The sequence below is a fragment of the Apostichopus japonicus genome, chromosome 22, assembly GCF_037975245.1.
Source record: "Apostichopus japonicus isolate 1M-3 chromosome 22, ASM3797524v1, whole genome shotgun sequence".
NCBI lineage: Eukaryota > Metazoa > Echinodermata > Holothuroidea > Aspidochirotida > Stichopodidae > Apostichopus > Apostichopus japonicus.
In genome coordinates this window covers 17974876-17996609 of record NC_092582.1, presented here as the reverse complement: position 1 = coordinate 17996609, position 21734 = coordinate 17974876, and the positions used below count along the sequence as shown (strand labels likewise).

At 37.4% G+C, this 21734-nt stretch overlaps 2 protein-coding genes across 10 annotated transcripts in view; one reads left to right on the top strand and one right to left on the bottom strand.

Annotated features, from left to right (window-relative positions):
* LOC139963463 (putative methyltransferase C9orf114) overlaps nucleotides 1-1643 on the bottom strand; it is a 33740-nt gene extending 32097 nt beyond the window's left edge. Inside the window, exons 1-3 of the mRNA XM_071964256.1 lie at nucleotides 1432-1643; nucleotides 711-741; nucleotides 46-171 (exon numbers count right to left, since the gene is read on the bottom strand). Of these exons, the coding sequence (XP_071820357.1) occupies nucleotides 46-171; nucleotides 711-741; nucleotides 1432-1494 (220 nt within the window). The 5' untranslated portion in view covers nucleotides 1495-1643. The remainder of the gene's footprint in view (nucleotides 1-45; nucleotides 172-710; nucleotides 742-1431) is intronic.
* A 6891-nt stretch (nucleotides 1644-8534) lies between these two features.
* Nucleotides 8535-21734, top strand: part of LOC139963461 (formin-binding protein 1 homolog) — an 88474-nt gene continuing 75274 nt past the window's right edge. For all 9 annotated transcript variants that reach the window (XM_071964246.1, XM_071964245.1, XM_071964252.1 and 6 more), the window contains exon 1: nucleotides 8535-8708. In XM_071964246.1, coding sequence (XP_071820347.1) covers nucleotides 8679-8708 — 30 coding nt within the window. In that variant the 5' untranslated portion in view covers nucleotides 8535-8678. The remainder of the gene's footprint in view (nucleotides 8709-21734) is intronic.

The following is a 21734-nucleotide window of genomic DNA, read 5'->3' as shown; positions in this document are numbered from 1 at the left end:
ACCAAATGTCATAAATGACTGCTAACATCTTCTATATTTTCTCACCTCTCCATGTTTTTTGTTGTGCTTTGAGAGCTGCATTTTCTTCAGCTTCTACCCTCCTTCTTTTAGCTTTCTTTTCTTCTTGACGTTTCAATTTCTTCTCCTGTCTCTCCTTCCAAACGACTCTCACTACAAAGAAAAGATCGGTCAATTCATCTATAAATTATTCCAGAAATTGTTCAAACAAACACAAATGACTTTTTGATGACAATCCTTATCACAGAAGCAAACAAATCTAGTATCATGACCTCCATATTAGTAAAGTTTTCATCAAGCAACTTTTAGATAGCTTCAACACTGATTTGAAAGAGGGAAAAAACAACAATCATAACAAGAATACAAGAAGGCTTTAGATGCATTTAAGACTGTCCTGATATCCTCTAAATCTTGATCATTCTTTCTAGGTTCCAAGGTCTACCTGGATCCTTGCTGAAGGTTAAAATTATACTTGACAAAAAAGCTGAGATATCTAGCAGGTTGTGTTTGCAAAATGATATCCTCTGTCAAAAGTGTGTTAGTTAATATCACTGTACATAGCAAAAGTATGTTTGGTGAAATTTACATGAAATGAGAGAAACTTTACCAGGTACAAACTTTGAATACTTGAAATCTTTTCTAACACCTAGACGGGTTATATTGTGTATTAACACTTGCCATTGTCAACTTACTTTGATCTTTGTACTTCATCCATTCCCAGTCCTTCATTAATACAATAGAAACAGAAAAGAATGAATATTTTATTATATATTTAATCATCTTACACCTTCCAAATTCTATTATTTTTCCATCACAAGAATATCTTTAGAGATTATTAGTGTAATTTACTATAATCGCAGGCATTTTAGTTGCTTGGGAAAGAAACATACTTTTAGGACTATTGTAGCAATCCTCAACATGAATGCTGAGCTTATCAATACTAAATACGACAACAACCACAACAACCTCTAGACTTTAGTGACTTACATATCCCAAGAAACTGCAAATGACTGTAGGTTGATTTGAATTTGCAGCATATGTACCGATGATTCAAGGGTATGGTGTTCTATACTGATACAGGTGTAATTTACGATCTTAAATTGCATAGCATTGGCTTAAAACCTTCCTCCCTAATTTGTACCCTCATTAACAAGGTCCCTCCCCATGATTCAAATGGGTTGACCCAGAAAATGCAGGAGTTAGCAAGAAAACTATCCATTCAACGAACACCTAATTTCACAGGCACATGAGGCGTACAGATGTTACGTTTGCTCTTACCAAACTGCAAAATACAAGTTGGTACAACGTGAAATGAGGGACATTAATGAGGGACATTCATCACGATTTCGCAAAACTGATTCCTATTATGAATTATATGATACCACGCTGACCTAGTAAGTAAAAATGAATAACCTCAGCGTTATCGAGTGGTCTCTTTGGATACTTCTCGCCATCATGTGTTTCTTCAGACGACATTGTGATTAAGTGTAATGACGGAACTGTTGCTTAGTATTTCTGATCTGTATTTACGTCTGCAAGCAAGTCGACACGACAGGTTCAAGGTATAGATTTACCAGTGGTCAGGTGTGCAATATGCAGTTATGGCGTTGCGCAACACAGGGACATGATTGAAGGTAGTTAGGGTTAACCCTGCCATTCCTCAGTTTAGCATTTCATTGCTCAGAGTTGTAATATCGAGTCGTGCACATAGGCGTATATATACGGTACAGTCCCATTTGGGCACAGAAAGTTCTTTCCCGAATTTTTAGTCATTGCCCGAATTTTCGAAACTTTCTACACGAGCCGCATGAAACATGTTAATGCTGATGCCGGTTGCAAGTATGATTTTATTGAAATTGTCATTTGTAAGCAGTGGCTTATCTAGAATAGTTGGCTAGCGGGCAGATCCTTCCTTTGTCACCGCGTGTAGGAGATGGTTTCCCCAAATTTGTGTTTACGTTAGGTGGCTTAGATGCGAAATGGCAAAGCTTTGAACTGATTACATGTACAGGAATTTTCATACTTATTTCTTATATATTTATCTTTTTATTTCTCTTATTTTTGGGGGAGCTTTAGCACGGCGCCCTCGGAAGGACCGAATTGTTCAACAACTTTTGCCGAATTTGTAGTCCCTGTTTTGGGTAGGGGCAGTCCCCCACGGCCTCGTACGCCTATGTGTAAGCCGCAAGGAGGAGGAAAAAAATTAAGGACGAAATTTGTACATTTGCAAATCATGGTGTCACTATTCGACAAGCTATATGGGCAAGGACCATGCCTGACGTAGCTCTGCGGGCCTGTTTCAGATTGAATTTACTTCAGCATATTTTTGCATTTTTTAGTTGTGGAGAAAAAATAGTGGCTGGACTAAATAGCTGGTAATATTATTATAGTTCCTTATATAGCGCAAATACTATAACAAATATATATTCATATGGGCTTTACATGATGAAGAATAAAACAATAATAAGTAGGATTAAAAAACAAAACAAATCAAGTTCAATTAAGTTAATAAAAATAGTGGATAAAAGAATATAATAATTACATGAGAAACAGTAAAACAAATATATAACAAGAAAACAATTTACGAAATAATAATACATAAAATGAATTCAGATATTATAAGCTTTGCAGTATAAATGAGTCTTAAGTTTGGATTTAAAAAGGGTAAAACTTTCAATTTTTCTTAAAACCTCAGGGAGTGAATTCCATAAAACTGGCGAAGCATAGCTAAAAGATCTCGGTCCAAATTTTGCAGTTCTTATGTTAGGAACAGTTAAAAGCAGACGGGACGAGGAACGCAACGATCTAGAGGGAGTGTAAAGAGAAATTAAATCACAAAGGTACTGCGGTGCAATATTGTAAATACATTTAAAAGTGAGTAATAAAATCTTATAAGATATTCTTTCTCTAACTGGAAGCCAATGCAAGTTATGTAGGACCATAGGGGTAGGAGCCTCATTTGAGTTGGGGGGCTGTAACGACTTGCCCGAAAAATATAACCAAATTTACATGTTACTGTGTATATCATATAGGCATTCATCAGTTATTACATCACATGCCAATAACATAAAATCATTTTCCGTGTTATTACCCTTCCATATTGGTTGTAATTATTGGGGAAGTCCTTACAACAATATTGATAATAATATACGTTTAAACCATTGAAAAACACATTGCAAATTATTATTCTTTCAGTAGATGCCAGTGGCGGAGCTAGGGGTATTGGTCAGGGGCGAGAGAATGGTCTGTAGGGGCGATTTCGACACTATCTAAGCGGAGCGCCACCACAGGTTGGCGCGGAGTGTATAGACATTTTTTGAGTAAAGATACTCCTAGATCGCCGGAAATGACCCTTTCCAGGCCTTGCTAATTTGCAGATAAACGAAGAATAAATAGGTGTCATCGCCATTTGTCAGAAAATTGCACCAACAAATGTGACAAATGTCAATAGGTATTTCAGAGCGCAATAAAAAAGTCAATAATCGCGAATAAGTAGAAAGTGGTAAAAAGCTGAAAAGGGCGCCAGCAGTCCATTTGAGTCCGCCAGGGGGGCATCCGCCCCTCTGACTGTATGGACGCTCCGCTACTGGTAGGTGCCCGAAAAATTCTCAGCATATTGCCCATTTTCACCAAAAAAATTGAAAAACACACTGCAAATTATTATTCTTTCAGTAGGTGCCCGAAAAATTCTCAGCATATTGCCCGAATTTTCACGAATACAAATTGGTTGGGGGGCTGCAGCCCCCCCCCCCAGCCCCCCCCCCCCGCCTCCTACGCCTATGTGTAGGACGGGTTTTATATGATCATATTTGGAAGTACCCGTTACAAGTCTGGCAGCAGCATTTTGGATTTTCTGAAGTTTATCTATGAGATGTGAAGGTAAGTTACAGTATAATGAATTGCAGTAATCTATGTGTGACGTAACAAATGCACGAACAAGTGATTTACATGAGGTATCATCCAAGTAACTACGAATATGCCAAAGCTTATGAATACTAAAATTTGCTTTTCTACACACATTTGCAACATGTAAGTCAAGTGAAAGACTTTTTTCAAAAATAATAACCAAATTACGAACCTTATCAACTGTATGAATTGTTGCCGCCCCCATACACTTGAAAAGAAAAATCAGGAAGTTTAGCCAATTGTTGCTTTGAACCTATGACAATCAATTCAGTTTTTGTATCATTTAGTTTAAGATTATTCTTTAAAAACCAGCGACGTGCTTCAGCCACACAATTTTCCATTGCAGAAATTGCCTCACCTCTGGCAGTGTCATTGCCAGCATTGAAAGCAAGATAAAATTGATTGTCATCAGCATAACCCTCACAATTAGGAAGGTGCTTAAGCAAAACATGCCAGAATTGGGATAAGTATGTAATAAAAAGTATGGGGCGAGTACGGCTTCCTTGGGGGCAGGGGCGTAGCGAAGGGGTTTTTGTTGGGTGTGTGGAGAATTTGATTTGCCGACGGATCTGGAAGTGGTGACTGAAATGGGGGTGGGGTCTAAGGGGAGGGAGTTTCCCCCTCCCCTTAGATTTTTAGTTTTGAAACGTCCTTACATGCAATCTGGTGCACATTTTAAGTCAAATTTGATTTGCCGACGGATCTGGAAGTGGTGACTGATATGGGGGAGGGGTCTTTGGAAAATTTTTAGTTTTGAAACGTCCTTAGATGCAATCTGGTGCATATTTTAAGTCAAATTTGGCACGGAAGAAGCTCCCGTTCTCCTTTTCTCTATTCAGCTTTCCTTCTTTCTTCCCCTTCCGCTCTCTTCACCTTTTCTCCTTTTGCCGACAGACCCAAAATTTGCCGACAGCGACCAAATTATTGGGGGGTGTGACACCCCCCAACACCCCCCCCCGCTCGCTACGCCCCTGCTTGGGGGACACCGTGCTTCAAAAAGAAGTCTTTAGAAAATGTACCATTTACAAGAACTTTTTGACACCTATTACATAAATAACTTTGAAAGCACTGAAACACCAGGCCTTTGATATTTATAACGATTATCCAGAGTACTGAAAAGAGTATCATAATGAACGGAATCAAAGGCTGCTGACAAATCAAGCATAATGAGAAGAGTTACCATTCCAGCGTCCATGTTTTTCATAATATCGGAATGTACCCTAAGCAAAGTGGTCTCAGTACTGTGATGCTTCCGATAGGCAGAGTTGTTTACTGGCAGGAGTTTATTTTTTAATAAATGACACTCAAATTGATCCATAACAGCGCTTTCCACCAGTTTGGACAGGTAAGCCAAATTACTCACGGGTCGATAATTCTTAAGTTCAAGTGAAAGTCCTTGTTACTTTATATTGGGAATGACAACAGCACACCTCCAACACTCGGGGAAAACTCCGTTTTCCATAGACAAATTGATGATTTTTGTTATCACAGGTAGTAAAATATCAATACATTCTTTAACAATTTTAGATGGAACAGGATCAAGTATGCAATGTTTATTTGCAGACTTATTGATCAGCTTAAGAACCTCCTCAGATGATAACTTGGTAAAGTGTGAAAAATCTGGGATTACTTCACGTGAATCAACTCTGACTAAATCAGACGGCAACAGATTTTCCTTTGTACAAGTGTCGCGAATATCTGAAGTAATTCGGTCAACTTTTTGCTGGAAGTAATCGCCGAAACCATTAGCCAGACTCTTGTTGTCAATGCTTGGAGGAAACAGACTGGAATCATTTTTAGCAATTAATTTGTTGATGAGGCAAAATAGCTTTCTTTGGTCACCACCACAATCCTGTATTTTACTGGTGTAATATTCCTTCTTCACACTCTCACATGCATTGGTGATTTGGTTTCTCGCTTTTTTGAAAGAAATGTAATCATCATGAGAACGGGAATTTAGCCACCTTTTCTCAAGTTGGCGACGATGTCTCTTAAGAACGTTTAGAGATGATATAAACCAGGGTCTTGAGGGCTTAACTGTGATGAGTTTTGTTCTAACAGGTGCGTGTTTATCCAGAAGTGAGATTAGCGTACCGTTGTAACAATCAATAAGTGACTGTAAATTATTTTGATTGTCATTGTGTAAAGCAGAGTTAACCAGGTCCTCTTTGAATTTATCCATGTTAACACTGTTTATGCACCTAAACTTGATCAATTTGCGTTCAAAATCAACAGGAATTAGTTTGACATTCGCGTGTATGAAGCAATGGTCAGAGATGAAATGGTCAGCATGGACTGTGGCCACATCAAAGCTGCCATGACATCTGGTTATCATCAGGTCAAGTGTATGGCCCGAAATATGTGTTGGGAAGCACACTTTATTTTCCAGATCAAAAGCATCTAGTAGTTCCAGAAAGTGCTTTGCATGAAAGTCATCATCAATGTCTAAATGAATATTAAAATCACCTAATATAATAAGCTGATCAGGGCTTGATACCAAATTTTCCAACAGGTCGCTGAATTCCGACAAAAATGTAGAAAATGATACTGGGTGAGAAGCGGAGTAGGGGGGTCTGTAAACGACGATCACCCTTAGTCTGAGGTTTTTAAAAGAGAGTTGCCATTCAGAAAACTCAAATGACGTGACTAGATCGCGACGTGACTTGATCGCCGTTTTTTTCAACGAGGGTAAATGCACTTTTGAAGAGTAAAGCCGTGCCCCCTCCGGTGCGGTTCAATCTGCAAACGTCCTTGAATACATAACCGTAATGACTTGATTATGTGGTGCATGACCATAAGGGTACGAGGCGGAGCCCTCCACCCCCCCCACCTCCACCTTGTACAGGCAGGCTCCCGAAAAATTGGGGCAAAAGTTTTTGAAAAGTTCGGGCAGCTGCGGGACAAAATATGAAATTCAATTTGAAATTTAAAAAAAAAACATGTTGCGTTCCCGATTTTTCACCAAAATCTTTTCCGATTCTTGACCGAATTCGTGGAAGACTCTTGCCTGAATATTTCGACACATTAATGAAAATGTCGCGAGATACAAAAGACTGCCAGCATTTTTTATATCCAAAATTTTAAGGGGACTCAAAACTCGGCAAAAGTTGTTGAAACATTCTGGAAGCCGCTAGAGGCTTACTTTTCAACAGTGGCGTAGGAAGGTACTTTTGAGTGAGGGGGGGGGGGGGCTGAAGACTGATGACCGGCCTGGGGAGGGGTCCAAGGAGAGGGGTGTCCCCCTCCCCTTTGGAATTGTTTTGCATTTCCAGGTGGCCTTAGATGCAATTTGGTGCAATATAGCACACTTCAACACCCACTCCATTTTGTAAATAATTTTGCATTTGCACCTGGCCTTAGATGCAATTTGGTGCTCCAAATCAGATTTTTTTTCTCATTTGGAAATGAAAAAGGGGTTTTCTGACTTGCGAAGCGGGGGGAGGAATGATACTTCCGCCCCGCATATTTTTCACAAGGGGGCTGGCGCCCCCAGCCACCCGGTTCCTACGCCCTTGCTTTTCAACTACATTATTTCCTAAACAGCACTTACCATGTATAGTATACTTAGCCAGTTTCCTTGGAGGAAAAAAATAATCTCCATTAACATTAATGACAGCAAGCCACGAAGAGATGGGCCTATTACTAATTAGAAACAAATATATATTTCGTAATTATCATTTCGAATGTGGAACGCCCTTACAAACAGTAACGTTTTAAGCGACCCTTCGCCCCATCCCTCAAAAATAACAGAAATGAAAATGAGAATTCCTGAACATAATATGTTGAAAACTTTGCCAAAGATAGCATCATTTGCATCTGAGCCACCTTACATAAATAGAACTTTTCTCAAAAGGGAGAACACATCCTCCCCATAGAACCCACGACGGCATCTTGTCACGGGGTGACAAAGGAAAGTTCCACCCAGGGTGCTAACTTCTACTGTTCTACGCCGCTGCCTACAAATGATAATTTGAATAAAAATTATATTCGCAACCGGCATCAGCATGCTCATGCGGCTCGTGTAGAAAGTCTCGAAAATTCGGGCAAAACTTTCTGCCCTCCAAACTTCTTTATGTATGAACGTAAGGGTATGACTAACGGAGCTACGGAAGCGTAGAAAAGACATTGCATTGACGCGTTACCAACTTGACAAAACGACAATTATCTGCCAATTGACGAGTTGACGAGATGGTAACGTGACAAAATTCAGAAAATTGTCGTTTTGACGAGATAACAGATCTCGTCAATGCAGCAATTTTCTGCAAATGGACGAGTTGCACACTTACTACCATCTCGACAAGATGAAAAAATTCAGAAAATTGACGTTTTGACGAGATAACGGATCTCGTAAATGCATCAATTTTCTGAATTTTGAAGAAAATTGATGCATTGGCGAGATCCGTTATCTCGTCAAAACGTCAATTTTCTGAATTTTGTCACGTTACCATCTCGACAACTCGTCAATTTGCAGAAAATTGTCGTTTTGTCAAGTTGGTAACTCGTCAATGCAATGTCTCTTCTACGCTTCCGTACGAAGCCGTTTATACGGCTTTTGATGGCTAATCTCAACGGTCGCCCTCACTAATTTCCCGGCATGCAGCTCGACACCCCCCTTCATTAGCAGTGACATAGTGCATAAAACAAGAGAAGCGCTACCCATATCTGGCTGAAAAGAGGATTATATTTTGTGTAGGAGCAATCTTAACTAACTTTATTTCTTTCTGAAAGTAGTATTTAGTCAAGGTGAATGGAAAATGTCAAAGAGCTGGGGAAAAGAACTATGGGTAAGTACAGGACCCTCTGCTACTTTGCAATAGGGGTTGGTCGAAGTCACTACCTTGACTCACAGTCACATCAATACTGTATCATGTATCACGTAAATAGGCACCAGTTGGTGATAAGTAGCAGTACTAGCATACTAGTACTACTAGTAGTAGTAGCATGTAAACAGGGCTAGGCCTACGTCAAATTAAGAATAATGGTCAGGCTTGTTCTACTTCTTGGCTATAAGACCTATATCCCATTGGAAACACAGCAAAGTCCGCATAATTTTGTGTTATGTTCAAAGGTTTCACCGACGTTATGAAGTAACTAACATGTAGTGATGAAAAGGGTAAAAAATTACATACATGCACCAATACCATTACCAGGTACTTTGCTAGGCCACTTTCAGTTGGTTCTACCTGGTTAGTTCATTATTTCACATTGAAGAAACCCGACTGCATTATTTGCATATGAAAGTCAAATGTTTCTCTGTAGGCCAAGGCTTGTGTGAAGTTACGTGTACATAGTAAGACTGAACAGCTGTTCATTCTGTCTGTTTACTGATTCATAATGCAATGCCCTCATACAGTTGGCTTTTAAAAACAACCATATCAACCTAACTTAGGCTATGCTATTGTGTTTTTTCACCCTAATGTACTGGGCCTATCTAGGTACATTCCTATCAAATCTGTTCATTCAGGGCTGAGCAGCTTTAATGTTAGCACTCCTGGAGGTCATGGTTATTTGTAGTTGGAACATAAAAACTGTCAATCATCACATGTTTGTTTACATTAAATGGTGATTATGTTGTTAACTGTTGGACCAATTATATATCACTTGATTCTTTAAAATGTTGAAAGTTCTGTGTATCTCTTTATGGGACTAGCCAAGAAATTTATTCAGGGGACATTATATGTTTCAGCTTGTTGTCTGCCAAAAGCACTAAGCTGAAGTTCTATTGCAGGTTAAAGGATTGGTTCAGGTGTTTGACCTGTCTATTTTGTATGAAAGAGCACAAAAAGACAAAAAGAACAGTGAAGAAACTACCATGATAGCAGCTCTGTTAAGGAGATATGACACTTTGAAGATATCAAAATTTCTTTGAAAATGACTGGTGTAGAAAGACTAACTGTGAGGGTGTGATGTCTCATCCTCACTTCCTTAACATGTATGAATATATATATTTTTTTCATTATTTACATTTTTTATCACATTTGAAAATAACATAATCAAAAATTCTTCAGATGTTTAATCTCAAATACTTTCTTTGACAAATATGAGATCTCCTGACATATCTTTTGGTTGAAAATCATGAAATCTCACAAAATATTAAGGGAAAAAAACAAAGAATTTTCAGGAATGTGAGGATGTGACATCACAGCTTGTCAGATTTCAGCAGTTTCTACACAATCTGATGAAACTTTACACTTGAATATCTCTTTAACCGAAAAAGATATTTGAACAGTTTTTTCACCATTGTGTTTCTTTTATTGTCCCCTTTCATATAACATAAACATGTATGACAACTAAACCAATCCTTTAACCTACTTAGCATGAATGCATGTAATGTGTAGGGATTGCATAACATATATTGTACCGTGGTAAACATTGCATTGCAAATACATGAAGAAAGGAGGTTAAATCTACAAAAAAAAAAATGCACACACATATATATTGTTTTTTTTCTACTTTATTACTCTGGATAAAATATAACTGAAAATGGAGAATGATGTTATTAAACTATATATTTCATTACGACGTCTGGACTAGTTGGCAATGTCATGGACCCTGTAGTTATTTATGGTCAGGCACCCAGGTTCCAGGTAACTATGGTCCCATCACCATTATTTATCTTATATACTTTCACAGTCTGGTTTACAGTCAGTAGAAATGTCAAAATATAACTAGCTTTCATAACATCATAATCTCATGCAAATGACTTAAATCCCTCCATCTTTTGTTTTTAACCACTGAATAGATGAACTGTCTAATTGGAAAGTCATATTATCTGAACCTCTGAAGTCCCAAGGATTATTTATATTGGTGTTGAAGATGTTGTTAGGGAAAGCTTGTCAATATTTTTAATTTAACTTATTTTTGCTCTTCAGCAGTAAAACCAGAAAGCAAGATCTTTCAATCAATAAGCAAGATTAGCAAGTGTATATATTGTGAGGAAAAAGAAAAATAAATAAATGGAATGAATGTAGCAGAACTGATTTCTATGTTTGTTACTCTTTAACTTTGTCAGTAGCAAGACTTCCTTGTCATGCCATCATGTTTTTTTTGTTAATGGACATGGATATATTATTCATGTAGACTGTATGTGAAGAGAGCATTTCCTCACTTGTGAAAACGAAATGAGGAAGTGGGTACATGCTGGCAAATGCAGTTGTGCTTACATTGATTGAGTTGCAGAATAAACTTTCCATATGTTAAAAGGAATTGATTTTCCCTCGGTTGTTAATCACCTTGTAATCGTAGAAAATTAACAGGGTTGCCCTTGTGTGAAAGTCGTATAACGTGTGGCGGTTCCAATTATCCGGAGAGACCTGAGTTCCCAATAGAAGTCAGCATAAACTTTTGAAAAGGAAAGTCGTTGCTCTGTAAGAGATCTAGCCATAACAGGTCCAAAAAAAATATATACTGTACATGTTTTTGTTCATGTCCTTTTCTAGCTATTTATGAAACACTCTGAATAGTTGTGATTGGTGATGTGTAACCATCCCAGTTTCATCTTGTGTAGTTGTTATTGTCATACTAACGGGAGTAATGAGTGCCAGTTGAGTTGCTGTGATATATTTCATATTGATCTATACTGGGCCAATGGGTTGACATTATCATAATAAAACCACTTCCACCACTATTGATCATATTCATTGTACAACAAGTATTGACTTAATGCATTGGCCTTTGACTGAATGCATCAGCCTCTGCCAGAATGCAACAACCTCTGGCAGATTTAAGGAAGTTTAGATTTGTACCTGCTGAAGAACATTCGTTGTAATTTTTAATTTAATACAGTAGTTCTCATCTTATTTTCGTCACTCTGTATCTTCCAAAACGACTGTTATTACATATTTTCTCAGATATACCTAAATGATTCATTGAGGAAGTTGGGAACAGTTAATACCTCATTTGCAAAAGTAGAGGATGGACAGCTCAAGCCCTAGAAGTGTATCTGTTACCAAAAATAACAGCAATAAGTATACACAAAATGAAGAAAAATCACCAGTTCACATCAATGTACTGTAGCATTTTATAACTATGTTTAGATGTTGCAAGCCGTATACTCTTTGATGTTGAATTAAATTGAATGTCTATATTGTACCAGGAACATCTGTTTTGCACACTTCTTCAGTGTAGGACAGGATCCTTATTATCAGTTAAGATGTTGCTGGTAGTTTAGTGCATGATGACTAGTCTCTGACTCTTAGTGTACTGCCACTCATACTGTTTTTCTCTGTAACTTTTACATGTTGCGACAATAGTAAAACCTGCATATATATATATATACGGGGTGTGAAAGTATGACTCCTGAATTGTGCTATTTCAAACAAGACTCATGTATTTGTTGTTTAACTCTTGTTTTTGAGGAGATTGGGAAGAGAGGCCATATATGTGTTGTCAGGGGAGGGGGGGGGGATGTAGGGGATGGGAATGTGTTGTAGCAAAATGTCTTCATGGATGAAATTTACCATGGTGATGGGTTTGTGAGCCATGTAGGTCACTTGTTTCAAACTACAATTATATTGTATTTACTTTTATTTGATCATTGCATACATGTACAACAATCAATATTTTCTATACATTGCTGGTGTACATGCCAAGGCTTCTAAGGTTGTTTTCACACTATCGGGTGGCAAGGTAACAATATAACCAGGGGATATATTCTCTCTATCATTTGGTTGTGAGTTATCCCTTGGCTTGTGTTTTATGAATTATCTAAGCTTCACAGAAGCATGTGGATCTTATGATCTGAAGTCTTGCCACTCCCCCCCCCCCCCTCCCCCACAACATCTCTTCTTGCTGTTACAATCAACTGTGGGCAATTAATCCCTGTAGGACCTGCTGTAATGAGCAAGTGTGATATAAGTTGCAGTACAACAATAAGAACGATGACTGCAAATCACTACCGTATGATATACAGTAAGTGCAGTATGTATGTATATATATATACAGTAAAAATTCAGAGAGTAGACCAATCAGCTGGGTCCATCAGTGTCACAGATTTGCCACAGTTAACAGCATGAAACATTTTATGACCAAAACAAGAGGTAATGGAATTTAACGATCGAAACAAGCTCCCTGGCTTTATGCGAGACTCTTTTTCAATGGGTTGATAAATATTGTACAGTACTAGTTAAGTCACTGATTTACTTCCTCCTTCTCAATAAACGTTGTAGTTCACTAAGTAAAGTAATCTGTAAATATTGTATCTTTGCAAAGCTGGCCTTTAAGGATGTTTTCTTGTGACACCTTGCCCGGTTGTAGTTATTAATGTTATTTTGAAATGGGTTGTATTCGCAGGAAGTATTCCTTCAAGTCAGTAATGAGAATGACATCTGTACAAGACAGAGAAAAAGTTTTGATGAATAATAAATACAGGTGTTTACAGAATATATGTACATATAATTTCTGGGAATATACTTTTCTAGTCCCTAAACTCCCAAATAGATTCAATTAACTAATTTAATGCTGTTGGAGAACTCTAGTAATAACAGTAGTCTTTGGTTTCCCCTTGACATAGTCTGTCAACTTATGAGACTTGTTTTTCTGCAAATGTCATATTTTTCATGGGAGTTTGTAGAACTTTGGTGGTAGAGGTAATATTGTGTATTTTGGAGGCTGTAATAAAGAAATAAATACAAAAAACAAACAAACAATTTTTAGTTTATGTTGCATGGTTTGCTTAGTGTTTTGCTAGGTACTTTAATGCTCTTCTATTGCAATGAAACATCAAACATTTTCAGAGGAGTAATGATCCGAGCGTACATAATATATTAATGAATATTTTAATATATTAATGAATGAATCCATGTGGGTGTTGGCTACAATACACTTAACATCACTGCACAAGTTTACATTATGAAGAGTTGTAAGAAACACTATAGCTGTGTATTTACTTCACACCAACATACCCAAATCTCTATGGAAACTACAGAAATGACTATTGCTTGATGAATGCTACATTGTCATAATTTGCTATTTTGTACTCAACAAACTTTCGAACAGTTGTCACAGCCATGTAAAAAATTCTATGAAGCAAAACACGAAATTACCGATGTCTCAAACAAAACAAAAGTTTTTTTTTTGAAGATAATAAAGGATTGCCTGGAGTTCATATAAAACTGTTTCAGTTATAAAACTCTAGAGGGGTTTTCACAATTGTATTTCAGTTTCTGGCAAAGAAAATGGAAGGCGATAAATCAAGCTCTTGGCAGTGATTCACTGATTCATAATAATCATTGTATTTGATCTATGACTACAAAGGGTATCGACTTAGTGATTGACTCATAGTCCAGTTACCAGTTAAACAGGGAGAATTGGTTCAATAAAAGTTAAAGGGAGTAATATATCAAAGTCATAATTTTATGTTTGATAGTCACTCAAGCATACCATAACCTTGACAAGAAATAACAAAGGTTTCATTGTTTCTTGCAACTGTAGAAACTTTTGCAATAACTTCCAAATGCAGGTCTGTTTAAATATTTGATAGATCATAATATTTTGTTGATATTACTCAACACCTTAAATATTTTCATTCCTCCAAATTGTGGCATGTTTTAAAATGACAACTACCCACAAGGCCTTAAAACGCTACAAGTTTCCAAGCTGTTCTGAAGTGTGAATGATATGATATATTATTATGTGTCATTGATGAGGAAAGCTTTGCAAGGATGGTAGCAAGAAATTACAAATGGAAAATGAATATATTCATACCTTGATCAAGATTCAGTCGTTCTATAGCAAATTTATGAGCACTTTATCTATGACTTTTAAAGCAGATATGAATTTGCATTTTATTCGCAGTTTTAACCAAACTTAAATGGATTTCTCAAAGTAAAGATTGCAATGGATCAAACTAAGACAACCTGTTACAGTTTATTGGTGGGGGAAGGGGGCTTGGGGGCAAGCACCAAATGAAGGCTAATTAGCGAAATAGCTAAATGTTTCCATAATTTGCAATGTTGCTTCCCTTTGCCACTATTCTATATTAGTATTGGTCATGTGTGAAGTAGCAACCTGGAAAATTGCAAAATTTTTGAATTTGGGGGAATTTTGACTGTCAGATAGCTTAAAACATGAATTCTGAGAGCTGTTTATTCCCCTCAATTCCAAAGCTTTGTGTAGATTTATTTCTCTGAAAAGAAGTATCGATGCCCATCTTTCATAGGTTTATTCCTCACACAAAGCAAGTCCCCATGCCAACTTTGTTGCAACATGCCAGTAAAGTTACTGCATAGTTGTATATTACAGTACATCCCTGAATATCAATATGTTTCCGTGTGGTGTTCCAAAGAAGTGCCAACTTTGCAGTATTGTATGTATGGTTTTAATGCACGGTGTAGGTACTGCAGACTTGTACAGATCCTGTTGACAGAACCCCAAATACAGTTACGCACTGACCAAAGACTGGTATTGAATTGTAGTGATTTTAGCTTCCTTCCTTCCATGCACTGTAGTAGGTGTTACATTGAGAAACTATATAGTTTCCTGAAGGCTTGAATTCAGTCTTGTGTCTATTGTGGTGTAGCCAAGCATATACACCAATGCCCAAAAAACAGTAAAAAAAAAAAAAAAAAAAACTTGAAGCAGAAAGAAGTTATGTGGGTCAGTCTTGGGTCAATAAGATCATTCCATAGAAGGTACTGTAGTTGGTATAACATTATCAAGTTAAGTGTAACTTTGCTGTGGAGTAGTGATGTACAAGAGTGACCTTGTTTGTAAGAGGGTTGGTTAGTCTGGGAACAGTTTATCCTGTATCGAATCGCAAAATACCACACAAAATGGGGACAGTTGTTATACAAATATATGCAGAGCTATATAGCAGTTCTGTACACAGAAACCATACAAGAGACACAAAATTCAAAGACTTTCAAAACTGCTACACAAAATTTGAACACTAAATTATTCTCCTTTTAGTAACAAAAAGGTATTTAAATATATATATGGCAGGCCAAGTCTCTATACAGGTTGTGTTCTGATGACTACAAATATAATTCATTGGTAAAACTGCATGACATAAAACACATATGAAGTGAAGATTATGGACATGATGGGAGTGGGGGGAGGGGGTGGTGGGGCTATGACACCAGCTTTTTAATGCTTTAAAGCTGCTTGACATGTATTATTACATTACATAGATACAGTATTAACCTATGAACAACTTGTGCAACTGGTACCTACACAAAACTATAGGCACAAAAAAGAGAAAGCATATGGCTGAGAAATGAAGATGATGCTTTATTGGGAAGAGGAAAGGGGTGGGGGAGGGGAGAGTAGGAAACTGAGGAGTGGTTCTCAGATGCTGCACAAGATAAAAAATTGATGGTAATCAAATGGCTTAAATACATAAGAGTCTTTGAAATCTCATGAATACCTACAGTAATGTAGACACTTTGTAGAGGACAGCATGAGATGGAGGAATGTTGACCAAGAGGTAAATCTTAGGTAACTTATGAAAGAAGAAGTTCGAAGAGGCGGGCTTTGTCACCAGCACGAAAAACAGTGTTTCTGGAGCACATTAGTTCTCAAGTATTAGCACGTTTTTGACTTTCTTATTGTGATATTATATGTCAATTTGTGGGAAAAGAACAGCATGTTTTGTGTGCACGTTTAACTGTATTAATGCAAAACCAGCAAGTTTCTCCTTGTATTGAAGTCATTGTTGATGTCTGGCAAATTATTGAACAGGTTGTATCACTTCTTGGCCAAACGTGGAAGTATTTGTCTTACTCGTTTGAAACGGTCGAGAGTACTTGTAGAGTCACAAGCATTGCTGACAATGAACTTTTGCTTTCTGCTTTCATTGTTCTGATTAATCAACCCATCGTTAAAGCCTCTAAGTTTGTTCAACTTCAACGAAATACAAGTTATCTATGGGACAATAGTGACTGAGTACTACGCTGGTAATTTTCCATATCACCCTGTCTAGAATAGTACAGTGCCAGCAGAGTTTGTAAGTTTACAACTTTTCTGATGAAACAAGTGAGCATTTGCGTACAGACCTATATATTAGGTTTTGCACAGGTTATCCGGGTACCCGCCCGACGCTATACTACTTGGTTCCTAATTTATTACCCAAATCCTACGCAAAGGGTGATTTTTGTTTTTTTTGCAAACCGACGGCCATGTGGTCGAAGATAACAGCAATAGTGAAGGTACCCGCCCGACCCGAAAGAAACAAAAGCAAATAGATATTATTGAGGAAGGTTACATACCTTATCTGACATGTACGTATTTGAACATGAAAACATTGTCAGTAGAGAAATGATTCATTTATTACAGCATCCAATATGTAATTTCTTGAAAATCGTGAGGGCAAACAATTTTTTTTTTGGGTACCCGGATACCCAATGGGTTACGGCTCTCGAGTACCCGGTTCTCAATTTTTGGACCCGTGTTAACACTACTACTGTATATCAGAAGTGTGCAGTCTGTGCATGTGGCACACCATAATCGAATCCTTGCTCAGTATACACAGTGTGTCAGCCATTGTGTGTTAACTTCACAGTGATCATCTTCGATCAAGACTGAGAAGATGTTATTGGGATGATGTCATAGTGGAAATTATGCGAAAGGTTAGGGGGGAATGATTGGAGGGAGGAGAAGGGTAGGGAAGGGAGGGGAAGGGAAGGGAAAAGGGAGGGGATGATGGACCTTACCACTCCTCCAAGTCTTAGGAGAAGCTTTCAGTTCACTTTCATTGTTATGCAAATGCAAATTGTAATTAAGAGAAAAGAAAGTAACTAAAACAGTATTACATACAAGTAGATTTAATAGTAGAGAGTTGAATAGAGGGTGCTCGGTGACTTTGAGAGATACTGTACAGGAAGGTCAGTGAGTGCAGGATGAAGAGGAACTCTCCAGACCTTGGCACAATCATGTATAAATAAATGCATGTGTGTGTGATGAGAGACTTAGGTCGCTGGTCTATTTCCAAACCAAGTTTAACTTTTGAAATAAACAAGGAAATGTGTTTCAAACACGTTCATATTTAATGAAAGCGGTACTTGTACGAGCCTTGTGTGAGATAAAGGAAATAGTCTGGGATTGAAGCTATTGATTCTAATGACAGTACGACGTACAGTATAGATGATGATAATCACGGTGCAATCAGTGACGAAAACGAAAGTGAATTAAATGTTTTATGCTCTTTGTGCTGGAACATTCCAGTGAATGTTCAGAGCTTCTCTGATTCATGTATCAATTTGAGGAAAATTAAACTGTTTACATTTTACTGCACTACTCTCCGACCTGTCTCGATTCTTTTTTTCACCCCTTCCCTCTCTGATTTCCCTTAATTTCCTACCGAACCCCGCCCTGCCCTGTCCAATGCCATATCCCCTTCTATATCCCTGCCAACCCATTTCTCCAGTGTCCCTCTCCTCCCACCTCCCATCTGTACACCTACAGTGCATACCTCATATCTTTATACAGTTTATCTTTCACTACTTACAAGAGCTTACCCAACCCATCACACTGACTTTTATATATAATGTCCTAAAGCAGCGTTAATGCTCTCCATTACAAAGACCCACAAAGGTATGCCCTTCATGACAGCCTTAGTGTGTTAGATTTTGACAGGTTTCCCTAAGACGGACATTATTTTGGTAAAGAATGACCAAATTAAAACAACGCACGGGTTGGTATGCATTTACTATAGAATGCATTAATACGACTTTAACATTGCCCTGTACACGAATCCCCCTTTTTTCATGTGGATATGTAAATTGCATCTGTCTGTTCTTAATTTTCTTGATTTATCTTCGTTTTAATCTTATTGTCTTCTATTGAAGGTAAGAATATCCTTTGCTTATTAATACCAAAATAAACAATAGATTTTGGGATTCTCATTTGGACCTAAAAATAATAGTGCAACTTCATTGTACTTCCCCATGGATAAGTTTCATTCCACATTTTGTAACTTCTGTCATATTAATAACACTGTGGCAATCTGTGTCCTTATTCCACCCTCCTCCCACCCCCCCCCTTTCCCCTTTTCCCCATTATGCCTCTTTATGATATATTTTTAATATTTTTTGTCCACATCATTCCACTATCTTTAATAATTTATTTATTTATTTATTTATGTTGATTTGTTTTTTTCTTTTATAAATCCCCTCTCGTCTGAAAATTTAAAACAGACTCCAAATATCTTGAAAAGTGAACATTTTTTGGATAAAGCTCCATGTTCAATCTATGCACGATGTCATATTTTCATCGCCATATAAGGTCGGGACTGCTGCCGTCTCATCCATTAATATCTGTTGTCTTCCGTCCTCTTTCTGATTTTCTTCTTTTAACATCCAAGCATTCAGTCTTGTGTTTTTCTGAGTTATTTTAATGTCAGTGACTCATAGTTTAGTCCTTGGAGGCTGATATGATAATGGTAGCCGCAGCCTCTAACCATTCTGTCCGTCTCTGCCGGTGTCTGCCTGCCTGCCTGGCGTACCTGATTAGCAGCTCAATCTCTTCCTTGGATGTGACAATCACTGAGTAACAGTAGTCAGAAAATATTGAATATATATGGAGGGAGATCAGAACATTGCATTGTACATGGAGGGGTCTTTGTTCATGATGACATGAATAGGGGTACATGTGTAAAGTGTGATTGACTTGCAAATTTTGCCTACAGGGAATGCTTTGCATTAGTGGAGAAAAGCTAAGCCAAATAAGAAAGTATGAAAGAGGAGAAAGAAAGAAGGTAAAATAAACTCTGATCTTGAAAAAAGCCTTTGTCATTGGAAATGCTGGATGTATGTTAGTGGTGTTGTCATATTGACACATGTTTGTCTACTGGGATTTTAATTCTTGGGATTATTTGATGCAATGTTTTTTGCTAAAATCTTTTAACCTTTCTTACCTTTTTAAAAAGGGAAAAGGTTATAAAGCAAGATTTGCAACATATGAAATGCAAATTTCCACTCTTGATGGGGACTTTGATGACGGTGCAGTTTGTGTGGAAAGTTTTCATGAATGGATATTTGCCTTCTTAATTTCCATAGTCACCAGCAAATGAGAGAATTGGATATGTGTGTAATGATGTCAATTCTGATGGCTGATTAAAGAATTATGCTCAGATTCATTGTTCTGCAATGTTCACCTCAACTAACCAAAGTCAAATAAACTAGTACAATATCGTCAAGGTTTTCCAGCCAGCCAAACAGATATGTGACTTACGACTGTACCTGCAATTTGCAATTCTCATCAACCATGAAACTGCATATAAATATAAAATATTACAAATTTTTTGAAACTTTTGAGTTTTTGCACCAGTCGTGCACCAGCCCTAAGTATGGTCGAGGACGCATAATTTGTAACACCTCCCCTCTCGGCATCACAGAGAAATATTTCATTACCGGTGTCCATCTGAAAACGCTATTATATATAACTCAGAACACTGTTGCATACATTCACCATTGAGTTGAGATTAAATGGAATATGGCATATTCATGTGAAAGGTACCACATGTTGTAATATTTAAATTTATTAATGATTGGTTTGCTTCAGCTGCATTTCACATTTTATGAGCTAATAATTATTTTCGTTGCTGACAGTATTTGTTTAAAGCTGTATCACATGTATACTAGTTGTTCATGATGTGCTATGATTAAGAAACCCTAAAAAAAAAAAATGTAGATAACAATAAAGGATAATTTTTAATTAGCTGTTTAAGAACCATGGTGTAATCAGTTGTGATAACTGAATGTTATATGTACAGTAAGTGCTCAAGTCTTTTAATATTTGACAAGGAATTAGCAAACAATTCTCTTCCATGGTTATTAGGTTTAACATTTACTGGAGCACACTGTAACCATAAAACTGTGTCACCCAGAGATATGTCATCATTTGGTCGTGGGTTTAACTCAGGGCAGAAGGGGGGGGGGGGGGGGAAGGGATCTTTGTGGATAAATGGTGGGCTTGGGATTGGTGGCAAGGTTACTGTGAGATAATTAAATTATGACCAAAACGCGATGTTGCACTAATCAATAACAATCTGAGAAAAAACCATTTGTCCGTTAAAGCTAACGTCATGCACAGTTACTTACTAGCCGGACAATAGAAGCCCTGAATTTGCACAAAATATCCAGTAATATTTCGCTGCGAATAATGCAATAAGAAAGGTTGTTTTCATGAATCACCGAAACGTACGCAGTGTGCACCGTAGGCTCTTTAGTCTTTACAGGAAAAGTCTAAATACATTGTATGCACATATCGACTGGATAATTTACACATAACTGGCTTATTTCAGTGACTCATTGCTTTTACACTTTTGTCTTGGGAGTTTGATGTCATCGCCCTTCTGCACGCTCAGAATACATGAAAGAGAAGGAGTTTTTCTTATATATATATATATTTTTTTTTATGTAATTTAATAATTATTTTTATTTTCCTTTTTTTGCTTCTTACCTCAACGGTAGATGGCGGAGACAGAGAAGTTGGGCAGTTGCCCACAGTAGATCAGTGAGAGAGGTTGGGTAGCTTAGAAAGCGAGTGTTTCGAACGCAGGCAGTAGAGAGTGTCACTCCTTTTGTTAATTTCGTCACTGTATAAAACAGTGCATTTCTGAAGAACATTCTAACTTTTGAACTTCTTCACAAATTTGAAATGTCAAGTCCATTCCTTAGTTAGTCTGTATAGGTGTCTTTTAGGCAGTGGTAAGTAAAAGTGGCTCTTAACATAATTAATGAGGAAAATCATGTAAGTGTCAAATGTTAATACAAACAAAAATAAACAGTGTATCCATTCTACAGTAATTAGATTTCCATAATGAAGAAAGAGTATTCGATCCTTATATGTTTTCTAAGCCATTTAGAACATTC